Source organism: Mustelus asterias, unplaced genomic scaffold, assembly GCF_964213995.1.
Source record: "Mustelus asterias unplaced genomic scaffold, sMusAst1.hap1.1 HAP1_SCAFFOLD_1162, whole genome shotgun sequence".
Classification (NCBI taxonomy): Eukaryota; Metazoa; Chordata; class Chondrichthyes; order Carcharhiniformes; family Triakidae; genus Mustelus; species Mustelus asterias.
The window spans coordinates 59,065-81,648 of NW_027591107.1; the positions used below are offsets into that span (position 1 = coordinate 59,065).

Genomic DNA, 22,584 nt, shown 5'->3' on the forward strand with positions numbered 1-22,584 from the left:
GGGTCAGTGCTGAGGGAGTGCCGCACTGTCAAATCTCCTGTTAGCCGTTATCTCTCCAAGGTGAACAGTCCCTCACTCTCCAATCCATCCTGTTATGTGAAGGTTCTGATCCCGATGGAAATATTCTTGTCAACCTACTGTCCACGCTCCCCAGTCTGTTCACATCTTCTCTCTCCTGTGGGCCCAGAACATTCCACAATCCAGCAGCTGAGGTCTAACTGGCAAGTTGTCTAAGCTCAGAAACCCCTCGTTGTTCTTGTACTCTGTGCCTCTGTTAATAAACGCTCGAATACTGTTTGTTTTGTTCATTACTCCTCATACTGTCCTCCCTTTAATGAATAATTGACCAATCTCGGAAGGAGAGGAAGGTCCCACATCAGCTCAGTGAGGTTTAACATCTCTCCTGATTTACTCCTGAACGGCACGAGGTTCATTGGAATGATCCCGGGAATCAACAGCTTGACGCATGAGTTTTAAAGTTTAATGTTTATTGGTTAGTCTCACAAGTGGGCTGACATTAACACTGCAATGAAGTTACTGTGAAAATCCCCCGGTCGCCCACACTCCGGCGCCTGTTCGGGTACACTGAGTGAGAATTTAGCATGGCCAATGCACCCTAACCAGCACGTCTTTCGGACTGTGGGAGGAAACCGGAACACCCGGAGGAAACCCACGCAGACACGGGGAGAACATGCAGACTCCACACAGACAGTGACCCGAGCCGGGAATCGAACCCGGGTCCCTGGCGCTGTGAGGCAGCAGTGCTAACCCACTGTGCCACCGTGTATGTGGAGCGGTTGAGGACTCTGGGTCTGTACTTGCTGGAGTTTAGAAGGATGAGGGGGGATCTTATTGAAACTTACAGGATACTGCGAGGCCTGGATAGAGTGGACGTGGAGAGGATGTTTCCACTGGTAGGAAAAACTAGAACCAGAGGCACAACCTCAGGCTAAAGGGACGATCCTTTAAAACAGAGATGAGGAGGGATTTCTTCAGCCAGAGAGTGGTGAATCTGTGGAACTCTTTGCCACAGAGGAGGCCGGGTCATTGAGTGTCTTTAAGACAGAGAGAGATAGGTTCTTGATTGGTAAGGGGTCAAAGGTAACGGGAAGAAGGCAGGAGAATGGGGTTGTGAAACTGCTGGACCAGACTCGATGGGCCGAGTGGCCTAATTCTGATGATGGTATGATTCTAATTTAATCCTCTGCTTTGTTCTTGCAGAATGGGATTGCCGTGTGGAATCTGAGTGGGGTCTCTGAACAGACTGAAGGATGGCTGAGACACAGATAGCGGCCACCCCTCTGTCTGAGTTACTCTCAGACAGGAAGCCATTAGCACCGCTCCTGGATTCAACCAATAACTCGTCCACAGGCCCTGGTGAGTGTTTGTACCCTGCAGGCGGGGAGGATTTGATTTGATTTATTGTCACATGTACTGGGATACAGTGAAAAGTATTGTTTTTTGCGCACTGCACAAAGCATACCGTTCATAGAGAAGGAAAGGAGAGAGTGCAGAATGTAGTGTTACAGTCACAGCTAGGGTGTAGAGAAAGATCAACTTAATGCGAGGTAGGTCCATTCAAAAGTCTGACAGCAGCAGGGAAGAAGCTGTTCTTGAGTCGGTCGGTACGTGACCTCAGACTTTTGTATCTTTTTCCCGATGGAAGAAGGTGGAAGAGAGAATATCCGGGGTGCATGGGGTCCTTAATTATGCTGCTGCTTTTCCCGAGGCAGCGGGAACTGTAGACAGAGTCAATGGATGGGAGGCTGGTTTGCGTGATGGATTGGGCTACATTCACATCCTTTTGTAGTTCCTTGCAGTCTTGGGCAGAGAAGGAGCCCAGACCAAGCTGTGATACACCCAGAAAGAATGATCACTTTGCTGGGAGTTTTCTATAGGCCGCCCAATAGTAACAGGGAGGTGGAGGAGCAGATAGGGAAACAGCTCCTGGAGAGATGCAGTAATAAAGTTGTTGTGATGGGAGACTTTAATTTGCCAAACATAGATTGGAATATCCCCAGGGTAAGGGGATTGGATGGGGAGGAGTTCGTTAGGTGTGTTCAGGAGGGTTTCCTGACACAGCATGTGGACAAGCCTACAAGAGGAGAGGCTGTACTTGATCTGATACTGACCAATGAACCTGGACAGGTGTCAGATCTCACAGTGGGAGAGCATCTTGGGGATAGCGATCATAACTCTATCTCCTTTATGCTTGCATTGGAAAAAGAGAGGATCAGGCAAGCTAGGAAAGCATTTATATGGAGTGAGGGGAAATATGAAGACATAAGGCAGCAAATTCTATAAATATATGAAGAGTAAAAGGATGAGGCGTGAAGGAATAGGGCCGATAAAAGGTGAAGGTGGGAAAGTCTGTACGGAACCAGTAGAAATGGCAGAGGTGCTTAATGAGTATTTTGCCTCGGTTTTCACAGAGGAGAAGGACCTGGGTGGATGTACTGCGGGCTTGCGGTAGACTGAAAAGATTGAGTATGTGGACTTTAAGAAAGAGGTTGTGCTGGAATCTTTGAATGGCATCAAGATAGATAAGTCGCTGGGTCCGGATGGGATGTACCCTAGGTTACTGTGGGAGACGAGGGAAGAGATTGCATAGCCTCTGGCGATGATCTTTGCATCGTCGATGGAGACGGGAGAGGTGCCGGAGGATTGGAGGATTGCGGATGTGGTTCCTATTTTCAAGAAGGGGAATAGGGATAGCCCAGGAAATTACCGACCGGTGAGTCTAACCTCAGTGGTTGGTAAGCTGATGGAGAAGATCCTGAGGGACAAGATTTATGAGCATTTAGAGAGGTTTAGTATGCTCAAGAATACTCAGCATGGCTTTGTCAAAGGCAGATCGTGCCTTACGAGCCTGGTGGAGTTCTTCGAAAAGGATGTTGCCTGGTATGGAGGGGAGATCCTATGAGGAGAGGCTGAGGGATTTGGGATTGTTTTCGCTGGAAAGGCGGCGGCTAAGAGGGGATCTTATTGAAACATATAAGATGATTAGAGGTTTAGATAGGGTGGATAGTGATAGCCTTTTTCCTCTGATGGAGAAATCCAGCACGAGGGGGCATGGCTTTAAATTGAGGGGGGGTAGTTATAGAACCGATGTCAGGGGTAGGTTCTTTACCCAGAGGGTGGTGAGGGATTGGAATGCCCTGCCAGCATCAGTAGTAAATGCGCCTAGTTTGGGGGCGTTTAAGAGATCCGTAGATAGGTTCATGGACGAAAAGAAATTGGTTTAGGTTGGAGGGTCACAGTTTTTTTTTTTAACTGGTCGGTGCAACATCGTGGGCCGAAGGGCCTGTTCTGCGCTGTAATGTTCTATGTTCTATGTTCTAAAATGTGACGAAACACATTGACGAAGGGAAAGCGGTAGATGTGGTTTATATGGATTTTAGCAAGGCGTTCGATAAGGTCCCCCATGCAAGGCTTCTCGAAAAAGTGAGAGGGCATGGGATCCAAGGGGCTGCTGCCCGGTGGATCCAGAACTGGCTTGCCCAAAGGAGGCAGAGAGTGGTTGTAGATGGGTCTTTTTCTAAATGGAGGTCGGTCACCAGTGGTGTGCCCCAGGGATCTGTTCTGGGACCCTTGCTGTTTGTCATTTTCATAAATGACCTGGATGAGGAAGTGGAGGGATGGGTTGGTAAGTTTGCTGACAACACGAAGGTTGGTGGAGTTGTGGATAGTCTGGAGGGATGTCAGAAGTTACAGAGGGACATAGATAGGATGCAAGACTGGGCGGAGAAGTGGCAGATGGACTTCAACCCAGATAAATGTGTAGTGGTCCATTTTGGCAGGTCAAATGGGATGAAGGAGTACAATATAAAGGGAAAGACTCTTTGTACTGTAGAGGATCAGAAGGAACTTGGGGTCCGGGTCCATAGGACTCTAAAATCGGCCCCGCAGGTGGAGGAGGTGGTTAAGAAGGCGTATGGTGTGCTGGCCTTTATCAATCGAGGGATTGAGTTTAGGAGTCCGGGGATAATGATGCAGCTATATAAGACCCTCATCAGGCCCCACTTGGAGTACTGTGCTCAGTTCTGGTCGCCTCATTACAGGAAGGATGTGGAAAAGATTGAAAGGGTGCAGAGGCGATTTACAAGGATGTTGCCTGGATTGAGTGGCATGCCTTATGAGGATAGGCTGAGGGAGCTCGGTCTTTTCTCCTTGGAGAGACGAAGGATGAGAGGAGACCTAATAGAGGTGTATAAGATGTTGAGAGGCATAGATCGGGTGGACTCTCAGAGGCTTTTTCCCAGGGTGGAAATGTCTGCTACGAGAGGACACAGGTTTAAGGTGCTGGGGGGTAGGTACAGGGGAGATGTTAGGGGGAGGTTTTTCACACAGAGGGTAGTGGGCGAGTGGAATCGGCTGCCGTCAGTGGTGATGGAGGGAAACTCAATAGGGTCTTTTAAGAGACTCCTGGATGAGTACATGGAGCTTAATAGGATGGAGGGTTATAGGTAGGTCTAGAAGGTAGGGATATGTTCGGCACAACTTGTGGGCCGAAGGGCCTGTTTTGTGCTGTAGTTTTTCTATGTTTCTATGTTTCTCATGCTTTCTATGGGGCATCTGTAAAAGTTGGACGTGTGAGTGGAATTGGTGTGTGTGAGACAATGGTCAGAGGAATTATTCACTCACGCCGCCTCTGTCACTCTCTCTCTTGATTCCAGGTGCTCCCAATCCGCCTGTCAAAACCAAGCCCACCGTCCCTCCCAAACCCTTCGCTGCGAAGCCCCCCCTTGCCGAGCTGCCGTCCCTTCGCAAAGTCAACTCGTTGGCCGGGCCCAGGCCCTATGGCGCCCCCGGAGGCCGGCCCCATCAGCCCGTCCGCCGCCCCTCTACCTCTGCCGCCTCGCCCTGCGCCTCGCCCACCTCGCCCCTGCCCCCGGCTCCGGGGGGGCCCCCCCTCTCCTCCCCCGCCCCTGCCCCGGGCTCGGCAGCTCCCCCCCTGCTGGAGCTGCTGGCCGAGGCCATGAGGAGCCCCCCACCCTCTGCCTCACCCTCAGCCGGCCCCGCGCCGCCTCCCCTGGTCGGCCAGCCGGCGCCGCCCGCTGCAGCCGAGCGGCCAGCTGGGAAGCCGGTGTTCCGGGTCAGGCCAGTGGCAGTGCGGGGCTCCGGGAAGAGGTTCCCCGGCACCACGGTGGAGGAGATCCTGGCCAAGATGGAGGAGCCGAGACGGGAGGGGGAAGGAGGTGGAGGCGGGCGGAGGAGTAGCCGGGAACTCTCGTCCAGCGAAGTGTCGCCACGGTTTGGATCCACCTGTTTTGCCTTCTTCAACCGGGAGCCAGCAGGAGGAGTCTGCATCGTCCCAGCGAGAGAGGGCAAGGAAAACCGGCCGGCATCGCTTGCTCGCTCCGTCTCCATAGAAACCAGCCCAGAAACACCAGCAAAGGAAGGTCAGAACAGACAGAGCGCGGAAACCGGCACAACAGAACACAGGCAAGTGAGATCGCCATACACCCTCGACACTGTCCCCACCAAACACACCCTCTACACTGTCCCCATCACACCCCCCACACTGTCCCCATCACACCCTCTACACTGTCCCCATCACACCCCCCACACTGTCCCCATCACACCCTCTACACTGTCCCCACCAAACACACCCCACACTGTCCCCATCACACCCTCGACACTGTCCCCACCAAACACACCCTCTACACTGTCCCCATCACACCCTCTACACTGTCCCCATCACACCCTCTACACTGTCCCCATCACACCCTCTACACTGTCCCCACCAAACACACCCTCTACACTGTCCCCACCAAACACACCCCACACTGTCCCCATCACACCCTCGACACTGTCCCCACCAAACACACCCTCTACACTGTCCCCACCAAACACACCCTCTACACTGTCCCCATCACACCCTCGACACTGTCCCCACCAAACACACCCCCCACACTGTCCCCACCAAACACACCCTCGACACTGTCCCCACCAAACACACCCTCTACACTGTCCCCACCAAACACACCCTCGACACTGTCCCCACCAAACACACCCTCGACACTGTCCCCATCACACCCTCTACACTGTCCCCACCAAACACACCCCCCACACTGTCCCCATCACACCCCCCACACTGTCCCCATCACACCCTCGACACTGTCCCCATCACACCCCCCACACTGTCCCCATCACACCCTCGACACTGTCCCCATCACACCCCCCACACTGTCCCCATCACACCCCCCACACTGTCCCCATCACACCCTCGACACTGTCCCCATCACACCCCCCACACTGTCCCCATCACACCCTCGACACTGTCCCCATCACACCCTCTACACTGTCCCCATCACACCCCCCACACTGTCCCCATCACACCCTCGACACTGTCCCCATCACACCCCCCACACTGTCCCCATCACACCCCCCACACTGTCCCCATCACACCCTCGACACTGTCCCCATCACACCCCCCACACTGTCCCCATCACACCCCCCACACTGTCCCCACCAAACACACCCCCCACACTGTCCCCATCACACCCCCCACACTGTCCCCATCACACCCCCCACACTGTCCCCATCACACCCTCTACACTGTCCCCATCACACCCTCTACACTGTCCCCATCACACCCTCTACACTGTCCCCATCACACCCCCCACACTGTCCCCATCACACCCCCCACACTGTCCCCATCACACCCTCTACACTGTCCCCATCACACCCTCTACACTGTCCCCATCACACCCTCTACACTGTCCCCATCACACCCTCTACACTGTCCCCATCACACCCTCTACACTGTCCCCATCAAACACACCCCCCACACTGTCCCCACCAAACACACCCCCCACACTGTCCCCACCAAACACACCCTCGACACTGTCCCCATCACACCCTCTACACTGTCCCCATCACACCCCCCACACTGTCCCCATCACACCCTCTACACTGTCCCCATCACACCCTCTACACTGTCCCCATCACACCCTCTACACTGTCCCCATCAAACACACCCCCACACTGTCCCCATCACACCCTCTACACTGTCCCCATCACACCCCCCACACTGTCCCCATCACACCCTCTACACTGTCCCCATCACACCCTCTACACTGTCCCCACCAAACACACCCTCTACACTGTCCCCATCACACCCCCCACACTGTCCCCATCAAACACACCCCCCACACTGTCCCCATCACACCCTCGACACTGTCCCCACCAAACACACCCCCCACACTGTCCCCATCACACCCTCGACACTGTCCCCACCAAACACACCCCCCACACTGTCCCCACCAAACACACCCCCCACACTGTCCCCATCACACCCCCCACACTGTCCCCATCACACCCCCCACACTGTCCCCACCAAACACACCCCCCACACTGTCCCCATCACACCCTCTACACTGTCCCCATCACACCCTCTACACTGTCCCCATCACACCCCCCACACTGTCCCCATCACACCCCCCACACTGTCCCCATCACACCCCCCACACTGTCCCCATCACACCCTCTACACTGTCCCCATCACACCCTCTACACTGTCCCCATCACACCCTCTACACTGTCCCCATCACACCCTCTACACTGTCCCCATCACACCCTCTACACTGTCCCCATCACACCCTCTACACTGTCCCCACCAAACACACCCCCCACACTGTCCCCACCAAACACACCCTCGACACTGTCCCCATCACACCCTCTACACTGTCCCCATCACACCCTCTACACTGTCCCCATCACACCCCCCACACTGTCCCCATCACACCCTCTACACTGTCCCCATCACACCCCCCACACTGTCCCCATCACACCCTCTACACTGTCCCCACCAAACACACCCCCCACACTGTCCCCACCAAACACACCCTCGACACTGTCCCCATCACACCCTCGACACTGTCCCCACCAAACACACCCTCGACACTGTCCCCATCACACCCCCCACACTGTCCCCATCACACCCCCCACACTGTCCCCATCACACCCCCCACACTGTCCCCATCACACCCTCTACACTGTCCCCATCACACCCTCTACACTGTCCCCATCACACCCTCTACACTGTCCCCATCACACCCTCTACACTGTCCCCATCACACCCTCTACACTGTCCCCACCAAACACACCCCCCACACTGTCCCCATCACACCCTCTACACTGTCCCCATCACACCCCCCACACTGTCCCCATCACACCCTCTACACTGTCCCCACCAAACACACCCTCTACACTGTCCCCATCACACCCTCTACACTGTCCCCATCACACCCTCTACACTGTCCCCACCAAACACACCCCCCACACTGTCCCCATCACACCCTCTACACTGTCCCCATCACACCCCCCACACTGTCCCCATCACACCCTCTACACTGTCCCCATCACACCCCCCACACTGTCCCCATCACACCCCCCACACTGTCCCCATCACACCCCCCACACTGTCCCCATCACACCCTCTACACTGTCCCCACCAAACACACCCCCCACACTGTCCCCATCACACCCTCTACACTGTCCCCATCACACCCTCGACACTGTCCCCATCACACCCTCTACACTGTCCCCATCAAACACACCCTCTACACTGTCCCCACCAAACACACCCCCCACACTGTCCCCATCACACCCTCGACACTGTCCCCACCAAACACACCCCCCACACTGTCCCCATCACACCCTCTACACTGTCCCCATCAAACACACCCTCTACACTGTCCCCACCAAACACACCCCCCACACTGTCCCCATCACACCCTCGACACTGTCCCCACCAAACACACCCCCCACACTGTCCCCATCACACCCTCTACACTGTCCCCATCACACCCTCTACACTGTCCCCACCAAACACACCCCCCACACTGTCCCCATCACACCCCCCACACTGTCCCCATCACACCCTCTACACTGTCCCCATCACACCCTCTACACTGTCCCCATCAAACACCCCCCACACTGTCCCCATCACACCCTCTACACTGTCCCCATCAAACACTCCCCCCACACTGTCCCCATCAAACACCCCCCCACACTGTCCCCATCACACCCTCTACACTGTCCCCATCACACCCTCTACACTGTCCCCATCACACCCTCTACACTGTCCCCACCAAACACACCCTCTACACTGTCCCCATCAAACACACCCCCCACACTGTCCCCATCACACCCTCTACACTGTCCCCATCACACCCCCCACACTGTCCCCATCACACCCTCTACACTGTCCCCATCACACCCTCTACACTGTCCCCATCACACCCTCTACACTGTCCCCACCAAACACACCCTCTACACTGTCCCCATCAAACACTCCCCCCACACTGTCCCCATCACACACTCCCCCACACTGTCCCCATCAAACACTCCCCCCACACTGTCCCCATCACACACTCCCCCCACACTGTCCCCATCACACACTCCCCCCACACTGTCCCCATCACACACTCCCCCACAGTGTCCCCATCAAACACTCCCCCCACACTGTCCCCATCACACACTCCCCCCACACTGTCCCCATCAAACACTCCCCCCACACTGTCCCCATCACACACTCCCCCCACACTGCCCCCATCACACACACCCCCCACACTGTCCCCATCACACACCCCCCCCACACTGTCCCCATCACACACTCCCCCCACACTGCCCCCATCACACACACCCCCCACACTGTCCCCATCACACACTCCCCCCACACTGTCCCCATCACACACACCCCCCACACTGTCCCCATCACACACTCCCCCCACACTGTCCCCATCACACACACCCCCCACACTGTCCCCATCACACACTCCCCCCACACTGTCCCCATCACACACTCCCCCACACTGTCCCCATCACACACACCCCCCACACTGTCCCCATCAAACACTCCCCCCACACTGTCCCCATCACACACACCCCCCACACTGTCCCCATCAAACACTCCCCCCACACTGTCCCCATCACACACTCCCCCACACTGTCCCCATCAAACACCCCCCCCCACACTGTCCCCATCACACACTCCCCCCACACTGTCCCCATCACACACTCCCCCCACACTGTCCCCATCACACACTCCCCCCACACTGTCCCCATCAAACACCCCCCCCACACTGTCCCCATCACACACACCCCCCACACTGCCCCCATCACACACTCCCCCCACACTGTCCCCATCACACACTCCCCCACACTGTCCCCATCACACACACCCCCCACACTGTCCCCATCAAACACTCCCCCCACACTGTCCCCATCACACACTCCCCCCACACTGTCCCCATCACACACTCCCCCCACACTGTCCCCATCACACACACCCCCCACACTGTCCCCATCAAACACTCCCCCCACACTGTCCCCATCACACACTCCCCCACACTGTCCCCATCAAACACCCCCCCCCACACTGTCCCCATCACACACTCCCCCCACACTGTCCCCATCACACACTCCCCCCACACTGTCCCCATCACACACTCCCCCCACACTGTCCCCATCAAACACCCCCCCACACTGTCCCCATCACACACTCCCCCCACACTGTCCCCATCACACACACCCCCCACACTGTCCCCATCACACACTCCCCCCACACTGTCCCCATCACACACTCCCCCCACACTGCCCCCATCAAACACTCCCCCCACACTGTCCCCATCACACACTCCCCCCACACTGTCCCCATCAAACACTCCCCCCACACTGTCCCCATCAAACACTCCCCCCACACTGTCCCCATCACACACACCCCCCACACTGTCCCCATCACACACTCCCCCCACACTGTCCCCATCACACACTCCCCCCACACTGTCCCCATCACACACACCCCCCACACTGTCCCCATCACACACACCCCCCACACTGTCCCCATCACACACTCCCCCCACACTGTCCCCATCACACACCCCCCACACTGCCCCCATCACACACTCCCCCCACACTGTCCCCATCACACACCCCCCCCACACTGTCCCCATCACACACTCCCCCCACACTGTCCCCATCACACACTCCCCCACACTGTCCCCATCACACACCCCCCCCACACTGTCCCCATCACACACTCCCCCCACACTGTCCCCATCACACACACCCCCCACACTGTCCCCATCAAACACTCCCCCCACACTGTCCCCATCACACACCCCCCACACTGCCCCCATCACACACTCCCCCCACACTGTCCCCATCACACACTCCCCCCACACTGTCCCCATCACACACCCCCCACACTGCCCCCATCACACACTCCCCCCACACTGTCCCCATCACACACTCCCCCCACACTGTCCCCATCACACACTCCCCCCACACTGTCCCCATCACACACCCCCCCCACACTGCCCCCATCACACACACCCCCCACACTGTCCCCATCACACACTCCCCCCACACTGTCCCCATCACACACACCCCCACACTGCCCCCATCACACACACCCCCCACACTGTCCCCATCACACACTCCCCCCACACTGTCCCCATCACACACACCCCCCACACTGTCCCCATCACACACTCCCCCCACACTGTCCCCATCACACACTCCCCCCACACTGTCCCCATCACACACACCCCCCACACTGTCCCCATCACACACACCCCCCACACTGCCCCCATCACACACCCCCCCCACACTGTCCCCATCACACACACCCCCCACACTGCCCCCATCACACACCCCCCCCACACTGTCCCCATCACACACACCCCCCACACTGTCCCCATCACACACACCCCCACACTGCCCCCATCACACACTCCCCCCACACTGTCCCCATCACACACACCCCCCACACTGTCCCCATCACACACACCCCCCACACTGTCCCCATCACACACACCCCCCACACTGTCCCCATCACACACTCCCCCCACACTGTCCCCATCACACACTCCCCCCACACTGTCCCCATCACACACTCCCCCCACACTGTCCCCATCACACACACCCCCCACACTGTCCCCATCACACACACCCCCCACACTGCCCCCATCACACACTCCCCCCACACTGTCCCCATCAAACACCCCCCCCACACTGTCCCCATCACACACTCCCCCCACACTGCCCCCATCACACACTCCCCCCACACTGTCCCCATCACACACTCCCCCCACACTGTCCCCATCACACACACCCCCCACACTGTCCCCATCACACACACCCCCCACACTGTCCCCATCACACACTCCCCCCACACTGTCCCCATCACACACTCCCCCCACACTGTCCCCATCACACACACCCCCCACACTGTCCCCATCAAACACTCCCAGGACAGGTACAGCACGGGGTTAGATACAGAGTAAAGCTCCCTCTACACTGTCCCCATCAAACACTCCCAGGACAGGTACAGCACGGGGTTCGATACAGAGTAAAGCTCCCTCTGCACTGTCCCCATCAAACACTCCCAGGACAGGTACAGCACGGGGTTTGATACAGAGTAAAGCTCCCTCTACACTGTCCCCATCAAACACTCCCAGGACAGGTACAGCACGGGGTTAGATACAGAGTAAAGCTCCCTCTACACTGTCCCCATCAAACACTCCCAGGACAGGTACAGCACGGGGTTAGATACAGAGTAAAGCTCCCTCTACACTGTCCCCTTCAAACACTCCCAGCCAGGTACAGCACGGGGTTAGATACAGAGTAAAGCTCCCTCTACACTGTCCCCATCAAACACTCCCAGGACAGGTACAGCACGGGGTTAGATACAGAGTAAAGCTCCCTCTACACTGTCCCCCATCAAACACTCCCAGGACAGGTACAGCACGGGGTTAGATACAGAGTAAAGCTCCCTCTACACTGTCCCCTTCAAACACTCCCAGCCAGGTACAGCACGGGGTTAGATACAGAGTAAAGCTCCCTCTACACTGTCCCCATCAAACACTCCCAGGACAGGTACAGCACGGGGTTAGATACAGAGTAAAGCTCCCTCTACACCGTCCCCGTCAAACACTCCCAGGACAGGTACAGCACGGGGTTAGATACAGAGTAAAGCTCCCTCTACACTGTCCCCATCAAACACTCCCAGGACAGGTACAGCACGGGGTTAGATACAGAGTAAAGCTCCCTCTACACTGTCCCCATCAAACACTCCCAGGACAGGTACAGCACGGGGTTAGATACAGAGTAAAGCTCCCTCTACACTGTCCCCCATCAAACACTCCCAGGACAGGTACAGCACGGGGTTAGATACAGAGTAAAGCTCCCTCTACACTGTCCCCCATCAAACACTCCCAGGACAGGTACAGCACGGGGTTAGATACAGAGTAAAGCTCCCTCTACACTGTCCCCCATCAAACACTCCCAGCACAGGTACCTTATTATGATGGACTATTATTTAAAAGGTAAAAAATTGCAGCATGCTGCTGTGCAGAGGGACCTGGGTGTCCTTGTGCAGGAATTTCAAGGAGTTGGTTTGCAGGTGCAGCAGGTAATTAAAAAGGCAAATGGAATTTTGTCCTTCATTGCTAGAGGGATGGAGTTTAAAAACAGGGAGGTTATGTTGCAGCTGTATAAGGTGCTGGTGAGGCCACACCTGGAGTACTGTGTATAGTTTTGGTCTCCTTACTTGAGAAAGGATATATTGGCACTGGAGGGGGTGCAGAGGAGATTCACTGGGTTGATTCCGGAGTTGAGAGGGTTGGTTTATGAGGAGAGACTGAGTAGACTGGGACTATACTCATTGGAATTCAGAAGAATGAGGGGAGATCTTATAGAAACAGATAAGATTATGAAGGGAATAGATAAGATAGAAGCAGGGAAGTTGTTTCCACCGGCGGGTGAAACTAGAACTAGGGGGTATGGCCTCAAAATAAGGGGAAGCAGATTTAGGACTGAGTTGAGGAGGAACTTCTTCACACAAAGGGTTGTGAATCTGTGGAGTTCCCTGCCCAGTGAAGCAGTTGAGGCTACCTCATTGAATGTTTTTAAGGCAAGGATAGATAGATTTTTGAACAGTAAAGGAATTAAGGGTTATGGTGAGCGGGCGGGTAAGTGGAGCTGAGTCCACAAAAAGATCAGCCATGATCTTATTGAATGGCGGGGCAGGCTCGAGGGGCCGAATGGCCTCCTCCTGCTCCTAGTTCTATGTTCTTCTGTCCAGCACGGGGTTAGATTCCCCCGGTTGGTGCGTTGTGAGATTGGGGATTGTCAGTGAGGGGGGGATTTCAATGTGATTTATTTCTCTCTCTCTCATTGACAGACATTCCCCCGCAGTCAGTGAGCAGAGCAGCTCCCCCACTCAGCCCCAGGTGAGTGTCTGCAATGGTGCAGCCGGGTGTGGGGAGTATGTGGGGGGAATGGTGGGGAGGAGGGGGAGGTGCTGGAGGGGAACCAGAGGATGAGGGAGGGAGAAGGAGCAGACGGGGTGGGGGACGGTTTGGGGTGTGAGCGGGATGGGGCGAGCAGGGGAGGGAGGTCAGGGCAGGAGGAGAGAGGGTGGAGCCAGAGGTGAGGGAGGTGGAGACAGAGAGGGAGACACAGGAAGGAGGGACGGAGAGGCAGAGAGAGCGGGAGATGGAGGGAGCAAGAGTGGGAGAGAGAGAGGGAGACACGGGAAGGAGGGAAGAAGAGGCAGAGAGAGCGGGAGATGGAGGGAGAGAGAGAGGGAGAGAGGGAGAGAGAGGGTAAGAGGGGAGAGGGAGGGAGACACGGGAAGGAGGGAAGGAGAGGCAGAGAGAGCGGGAGATGGAGGGAGCAAGAGAGGGAGAGAGAGAGGGTAAGAGGGGAGAGGGAGGGAGACACGGGAAGGAGGGAAGGAGAGGCAGAGAGAGCGGGAGATGGAGGGAGAGAGGGAGGGAGAGAGAGAGAGAGGGAGACACGGGAAGGAGGGACAGAGAGGCAGAGAGAGCGGGAGATGGAGGGAGAGAGAGAGGGAGAGAGAGGGTAAGAGGGGAGAGGGAGGGAGACACGGGAAGGAGGGAAGGAGAAGCAGAGGCAGCGGGAGATGGAGAGAGGGGGATAGGCTGAAGGGGGGAGTTGAAGGGCCTCAGTGGAGTGTGTGGAGGGAGGGGGAGATGGGGAGGGGGCCGAGGGCTGTCGGATCGCATTGTGGAGGGTGGGTGCGCTCGGGGTGGGTGCTCGGTGTGGGTGCTGGGTGTGGGGGTGTGGGTGCTGGGTGTGGGGGTGTGGGTGCTGGGTGTGGGGGTGTGGGTGCTGGGAGTGTGAGTGCGGGTGCTAAGTGTCTGGGTGTGGGTGCTGGGTGTAGGGGTTTGGGTGCTGGATGTGGGTGTGGGTGCTGGGTGTGGGTGCTGGGTGTGGGTGCTGGGGGTGTGGGTGCTGGGTGTGGGGGTGTGGGTGCTGGGCGTGGGGTTGTGGGTGCTGGGTGTGGGTGTGTGGGTGCTGGGTGTGGGTGTGTGGGTGCTAGGTGTGGTTGCTGGGTGGAGGGGTGTGGGTGCTGGGTAAGGGGGTGTGGGTGCTGGGCGTGGGTGCTGGGTGGGGGGGTGTGGGTGCTGGGAGTGGATGCTGGGTGTGCGTGCTGGGTGTGGGGGTGTGGGTGCTGGGTGTGGGTGTGTGGGTGCTGGGTGCGGGGGTGTGGGTGCTGGGGGTGTGGGTGCTGGGTGTGTGGGTGCTGGGTGGGGGGGTGTGGGTGCTGGGGGTCTGGGTGCTGGGTGTGGGTGCTGGGCGCTGGGTGGGGGGGTGTGGGTGCTGGGTGTGGGGGTGCTGGGTGGGGGGTGTGGGTGCTGGGTGGGGGGTGTGGGTGCTGGGTGTGGGCGTGCTGGGTGTGGGGGTGTGGGTGCTGGGTGTGGGGGTGTGGGTGCTGGGTGCGGGCGGGTGGGTGCTGGGTGTGGGGGTGCTGGGTGGGGGTGTGGGTGCTGGGTGGGGGGTGTGGGTGCTGGGTGCGGGCGTGCTGGGTGTGGGGGTGTGGGTGCTGGGTGTGGGGGTGTGGGTGCTGGGTGCGGGGGGGTGGGTGCTGGGTGTGGGGGTGCTGGGTGGGGGGTGTGGGTGCTGGGTGTGGGTGTGTGGGTGCTGGGTGCGGGGGGGTGGGTGCTGGGTGTGGGGGTGCAGGGTGGGGGGTGTGGGTGCTGGGTGGGGGGTGCTGGGTGTGGGGGTGTGGGTGCTGGGTGTGGGAGTGTGGGTGCTGGGTGTGGGTGTGTGGGTGCTGGGTGTGGGTGCTGGTGTGGGTGCTGGGGGTGTGGGTGCTGGGTGTGGGAGCTGGGTGTGGGGTTGTGGCTGCTGGGTGTGGGTGCTGGGGGTGTAGGTGCTGGGTGTGGGGGTGTGGGTGCTGGGTGTGGGTTGTGTGTGCTGGGTGTGGGTGCTGGGGGTGTGGGTGCTGGGTGTGGGGGTGTGGGTGCTGGGTGTGGGGGTGTGGGTGCTGGGTGTGGGTGCTGGGTGTGGGTGCTGGGGGTGTGGGTGCTGGGTGTGGGGGTGTGGGTGCTGGGTGTGGGGGTAGGGGTGTGGGGGTGTGGGTGCTGGGTGTGGGTGCTGGGTGTGGGTGCTGGGTGTGGGTGCTGAGTGTGGGTGCTGGTTGTGGGTGCTGGGTGGGGGGGTGTGGGTGCTGGGTGCGGGGGTGTGGGTGCTGGGTGGGGGGGTGTGGGTGCAGGGTGTGGGTGCTGGGTATGGGTCCTGGGTGTGGGTGCTGGGTGTGGGTGCTGGGTGTGGGAGTGTGGGTGCTGGGTGTGGGGGTTTGGGTGCAGGGTGTGGGGGTGTGGGTGCTGGGTGTGGGGGTGTGGGTGCTGGGTGTGGGGGTTTGGGTGCTGGGTGTGGGGGTGTGGGTGCTGGGTGTGGGTGCTGGGTGTGGGTGCTGGGTGTGGGGGTGTGGGTGCTGGGTGAGGGGGCGTGGGTGCTGCGTGTGGGTGTGGGTGCTGTGTGCTGGGTGGGGGGGTCTGGGTGCTGGGTGTGGGTGTGTGGGTGCTGGGTGTGGGGGTGTGGGTGTGGGTGCTGGGTGTGGGGGTGTGAGTGCTTGGTGAGGGGGCGTGGATGTGGGGGTGCTGTGTGTGGGTGTGGGTGTGTGGGTGCTGCGTGCTGGTTGTGGGTGCTGGGTGTGGGTGTGTGGGTGCTGGGTGTGGGGGTGCGGGTGCTGGGTGTGGGTGTGTGGGTGCTGGGTGTGGGGGTGCGGGTGCTGGGTGTGGGTGCTGGGTGTGGGGTGTGGGTGCTGGGTGTGGGTGCTGGTGTGGGGGTGTGGGTGCTGGGTGAGGGAGTGTGGGTGCTGGGTGTGGGGGTGTGGGTGCTGGGTGAGGGGGTGCGGGTGCTGGGTGCTGGGTGTGGGTGCTGGGTGTGGGGTGTGGGTGCTGGGTGTGGGTGCTGGGTGTGGGGGTGTGGGTGCTGGGTGAGGGGGTGTGGGTGCTGGGTGAGGGGGTGTGGGTGCTGGGTGTGGGGGTGTGGGTGCTGGGTGAGGGGGTGTGGGTGCTGGGTGTGGGGGTGTGGGTGCTGGGTGCTGGGTGCTGGGTGTGTGGGTGTGGGTGTGGGTGCTGGGTGAGGGGGTGTGGGTGCTGGGTGTGGGGGTGTGGGTGCTGGTTGTGGGTGCTGGGTGTGGGGGTGTGGGTGCTGGGTGAGGGGGTGTGGGTGCTGGGTGTGGGGGTGTGGGTGCTGGGTGAGGGGATGTGGGTGCTGGGTGTGGGGGTGTGGGTGCTGGGATGTGGGTGCTGGGTGAGGGGGTGTGGGTGCTGGGTGTGTGAGTGCAGCGTGTGGGGGTGTGGGTGCTGGGTGTCGGTGCTGGGTGTGGGAGTGTGGGTGCTGGGTGTGCAGGTGTGGGTGCTGGGTGTGTGGGTGCTGGGTGTGTGGGTGTGGGTGCCGGGTGTGTGGGTGCTGGGTGTGGGGGTGTGGGTGCTGGGTGTGTGGGTGCTGGGTGAGGGGGTGTGGGTGCTGGGTGTGGGTGTGTGGGTGCTGGGTGTGGGGGTGTGGGTGCTGGGTGTGGGGGTGTGGGTGCTGGGTGAGGGGGTGTGGGTGCTGGGTGTGTGGGTGTGGGTGCTGGGTGAGGGGGCGTGGGTGCTGGGTGAGGGGTTGTGGGTGCTGGGTGAGGGGGTGTGGGTGCTGGGTGTGTGGGTGCTGGGTGTGGGTGCTGGGTGTGTGGGTGCTGGGTGTGGGTGCTGGGTGTGTGGGTGCTGGGCGAGGGGGTGTGGGTGCTGGGTGTGGGAGTGTGGGTGCTGGGTGAGGGGGTGTGGGTGCTGGGCGTGGGTGCTGGATGAGGGGTGTGGGTGCTGGGTGTGGGGGTGTGGGTGCTGGGTGTGGGGGTGCGGGTGCTGGGTGTGGGTGTGTGGGTGCTGGGTGTGGGGGTGCGGGTGCTGGGTGTGGGTGCTGGGTGTGGGGTGTGGGTGCTGGGTGTGGGTGCTGCTGTGGGGGTGTGGGTGCTGGGTGAGGGAGTGTGGGTGCTGGGTGTGGGGGTGTGGGTGCTGGGTGAGGGGGTGCGGGTGCTGGGTGCTGGGTGTGGGTGCTGGGTGTGGGGTGTGGGTGCTGGGTGTGGGTGCTGGGTGTGGGGGTGTGGGTGCTGGGTGAGGGGGTGTGGGTGCTGGGTGAGGGGGTGTGGGTGCTGGGTGTGGGGGTGTGGGTGCTGGGTGAGGGGGTGTGGGTGCTGGGTGTGGGGGTGTGGGTGCTGGGTGCTGGGTGCTGGGTGTGTGGGTGTGGGTGTGGGTGCTGGGTGAGGGGGTGTGGGTGCTGGGTGTGGGGGTGTGGGTGCTGGTTGTGGGTGCTGGGTGTGGGGGTGTGGGTGCTGGGTGAGGGGGTGTGGGTGCTGGGTGTGGGGGTGTGGGTGCTGGGTGAGGGGATGTGGGTGCTGGGTGTGGGGGTGTGGGTGCTGGGATGTGGGTGCTGGGTGAGGGGGTGTGGGTGCTGGGTGTGTGAGTGCAGCGTGTGGGGGTGTGGGTGCTGGGTGTCGGTGCTGGGTGTGGGAGTGTGGGTGCTGGGTGTGCAGGTGTGGGTGCTGGGTGTGTGGGTGCTGGGTGTGTGGGTGTGGGTGCCGGGTGTGTGGGTGCTGGGTGTGGGGGTGTGGGTGCTGGGTGTGTGGGTGCTGGGTGAGGGGGTGTGGGTGCTGGGTGTGGGTGTGTGGGTGCTGGGTGTGGGGGTGTGGGTGCTGGGTGTGGGGGTGTGGGTGCTGGGTGAGGGGGTGTGGGTGCTGGGTGTGTGGGTGTGGGTGCTGGGTGAGGGGGCGTGGGTGCTGGGTGAGGGGTTGTGGGTGCTGGGTGAGGGGGTGTGGGTGCTGGGTGTGTGGGTGCTGGGTGTGGGTGCTGGGTGTGTGGGTGCTGGGTGTGGGTGCTGGGTGTGTGGGTGCTGGGCGAGGGGGTGTGGGTGCTGGGTGTGGGAGTGTGGGTGCTGGGTGAGGGGGTGTGGGTGCTGGGCGTGGGTGCTGGATGAGGGGTGTGGGTGCTGGGTGTGGGGGTGTGGGTGCTGGGTGTGGGGGTGCGGGTGCTGGGTGTGGGTGTGTGGGTGCTGGGTGTGGGGGTGCGGGTGCTGGGTGTGGGTGCTGGGTGTGGGGTGTGGGTGCTGGGTGTGGGTGCTGGTGTGGGGGTGTGGGTGCTGGGTGAGGGAGTGTGGGTGCTGGGTGTGGGGGTGTGGGTGCTGGGTGAGGGGGTGCGGGTGCTGGGTGCTGGGTGTGGGTGCTGGGTGAGGGGGTGTGGGTGCTGGGTGAGGGGGTGTGGGTGCTGGGTGTGGGGGTGTGGGTGCTGGGTGAGGGGGTGTGGGTGCTGGGTGTGGGGGTGTGGGTGCTGGGTGCTGGGTGCTGGGTGTGTGGGTGTGGGTGTGGGTGCTGGGTGAGGGGGTGTGGGTGCTGGGTGTGGGGGTGTGGGTGCTGGTTGTGGGTGCTGGGTGTGGGGGTGTGGGTGCTGGGTGAGGGGGTGTGGGTGCTGGGTGTGGGGGTGTGGGTGCTGGGTGAGGGGATGTGGGTGCTGGGTGTGGGGGTGTGGGTGCTGGGATGTGGGTGCTGGGTGAGGGGGTGTGGGTGCTGGGTGTGTGAGTGCAGCGTGTGGGGGTGTGGGTGCTGGGTGTCGGTGCTGGGTGTGGGAGTGTGGGTGCTGGGTGTGCAGGTGTGGGTGCTGGGTGTGTGGGTGCTGGGTGTGGGGGTGTGGGTGCCGGGTGTGTGGGTGCTGGGTGTGGGGGTGTGGGTGCTGGGTGTGTGGGTGCTGGGTGAGGGGGTGTGGGTGCTGGGTGTGGGTGTGTGGGTGCTGGGTGTGGGGGTGTGGGTGCTGGGTGTGGGGGTGTGGGTGCTGGGTGAGGGGGTGTGGGTGCTGGGTGTGTGGGTGTGGGTGCTGGGTGAGGGGGCGTGGGTGCTGGGTGAGGGGTTGTGGGTGCTGGGTGAGGGGGTGTGGGTGCTGGGTGAGGGGGTGCTGGGTGTGGGTGCTGGGTGTGTGGGTGCTGGGTGTGGGTGCTGGGTGTGTGGGTGCTGGGCGAGGGGGTGTGGGTGCTGGGTGTGGGGGTGTGGGTGCTGGGTGAGGGGGTGTGGGTGCTGGGCGTGGGTGCTGGATGAGGGGTGTGGGTGCTGGGTGTGGGGGTGTGGGTGCTGGGTGTGGGTGTGTGGGTGCTGGGTGTGGGTGCTGGGTGTGTGGGTGCTGGGTGAGGGGGTGTGGGTGCTGGGTGAGGGGTGTGGGTGCTGGGGGTGGGTGCTGTGTGTGGGGGTGTGGGTGCTGGGTGTGCGGGTGTGGGTGCTGGGTGAGGGGGTGTGGGTGCTGGGTGTGTGGGTGCTGGGTGTGGGTGCTGGGTGTGTGGGTGCTGGGTGAGGGAGTGTGGGTGCTGGGTGTGGGTGTGTGGATGCTGGGTGTGTGGGTGCTTTGTGTGGGTGTGCTGGGTGTGGGTGCGGGGGTGTGGGTGCTGGGTGTGGGTGTGTCGGTGTGTGGGTGCTGGGTGAGGGAGTGTGGGTGCTGGGTGTGGGTGTGTGGATGCTGGGTGTGTGGGTGCTTTGTGTGGGTGTGCTGGGTGTGGGTGTGGGGATGTGGGTGCTGGGTGAGGGGGTGTGGGTGCTGGGTGCGAGGGTGTGGGTGGGGGTGTGGGTGCAGAGCGTGGAGGTGTGGGTGCTGGGTGAGGGGGTGTGGGTGCTGGGTGTGGGGGTGTGGGTCTGGGTGCTGGGTGTGTGGGTGCTGGGTGCGGGGGTGTGGGTGCTGGGTGTGGGGGTGTGGGTGCTGGGTGTGGGGGTGTGGGTCTGGGTGCTGGGTGTGTGGATGCTGGGTGCGGGGGTGTGGGTGCTGGGTGTGGGGGTGTGTTGGTGCTGGGTGTGGGTGCTGGGTATGGGGGTGTGGGTCTGGGTGTGTGGGTGCTGGGAGTGGGTGCTGGGTGTGGGGGTGTGTGGGTGCTGGGTGTGGGTGCTGGGTGTGGGTGCGGGGGTGTGGGTGCTGGGTGAGGGGGTGTGGGTGCTGGGTGTGGGGGTGTGGGTGTGGGGGTGTGGGTGCTGGGTGTGTGGGTGCTGGGTGTGGGTGCTGGGTGTGGGTGCTGGGTGTGGGTGTGTGGGTGCTGGGTGTGTGGGTGTGGGTGCTGGGTGTGGAGGTGTGGGTGCTGGGTGAGGGGGTGTGGGTGCTGTGTGTGGGGGTGTGGGTGCTGGGTGAGGGGGTGTAGGTGCTGGGTGTGGGTGCAGGGTGTGGGTGCTGGGTGTGAGTGTGTGGGTGCTGGGTGTGGGTGCTGGGTGTGGGTGTGTGGGTGTGGGTGTGTGGGTGCTGGGTGTGGATGTGTGTGTGTGCTGGGTGTGGGTGCTGTGTGGGTGTGTGGGTGCTGGGTGTGGGGGTGTGGGTGCTGGGTGTGTGGGTGTGGGTGCTTGGTGTGGAGCTGTGGGTGCTGGGTGAGGGGGTGTGGGTGCTGGGTGTGGGGGTGCGGGTGCTGGGTCTGAGGGTGTGGGTGCTGGGTGTGGGTGCTGGGTGTGGGTGCTGGGTGTGGGGGTGTGGGTGCTGGGTGTGGGGATGTGGGTGCTGGGTGTGGGTGCTGGGTGTGGGGGTGTGGGTGCTGGGTGTGGGGGTGTGGGTGCTGGGTGTGGGGATGTGGGTGCTGGGTGAGGGGGTGTGAGTGCTGGGTGTGGGGGTGCTGGGTGTGGGGGTGTGGGTGCTGGGTGAGGGGGTGTGGGTGCTGGGTCTGTGGGTGCTGGGTGCTGGGTGTGGGGGTGCGGGTTCTGGGTGTGGGGGTGTGGGTGCTGGGTGTGGGGGTGTGGGTGCTGGGTGTGGGGGTGGGGGTGTGGGTGCTGGGTGTGGGTGCTGGGTGTGGGGGTGTGGGTGCTGGGTGTGGGGGTGTGGGTGCTGGGTGTGGGGTGTGGGTGCTGGGTGTGGGGTTGCTGGGTGTGGGGGTGTGGGTGGTGGGTGTGGGTGCTGGGTGTGGGGGTGTGGGTGCTGGGTGTGGGCTGTGGGTGTGGGGGTGTGGGTGCTGGGTGTGGGGGTGCTGGGTGTGGGTGCTGGGTGTGGGGCTGTGGGTGCTCGGTGTGGGGGTGCTGGGTGTGGGGGTGTGGGTGCTGGGTATGTGGGTGCTGGGTGTGGGTGCTGGGTGTGTGGGTGCTGGGTGAGGGGGTGTAGGTGCTGGGTGTGGGGGTGGGAGTGCTGGGTGAGGGGGCGTGGGTGCTGGGTGTGGGGGTGTGGGTGCTGGGTGAGGGGTGTGGGTTCTGGGTGTGGGGGTGTGGGTGCTGGGTGTGGGTGCTGGGTGTGTGGGTGCTGAGTGAGGGGGTGCGGGTGCTGGGTCTGAGGGTGTGGGTGC

The 22,584-nt window shown here is 60.9% G+C and overlaps 1 protein-coding gene across 1 annotated transcript in view; it reads left to right on the top strand.

Moving 5' to 3' along the window:
* LOC144487958 (uncharacterized) overlaps positions 1 to 22,584 on the top strand; it is a gene marked incomplete at its 3' end in the record, with an annotated part of 100,166 nt that overhangs the window by 44,465 nt on the left and 33,117 nt on the right. The window contains exons 2-4 of the mRNA XM_078206002.1: positions 1,222 to 1,377; positions 4,677 to 5,445; positions 14,195 to 14,243. Of these exons, the coding sequence (XP_078062128.1) occupies positions 1,272 to 1,377; positions 4,677 to 5,445; positions 14,195 to 14,243 (924 nt within the window). The remainder of the gene's footprint in view (positions 1 to 1,221; positions 1,378 to 4,676; positions 5,446 to 14,194; positions 14,244 to 22,584) is intronic.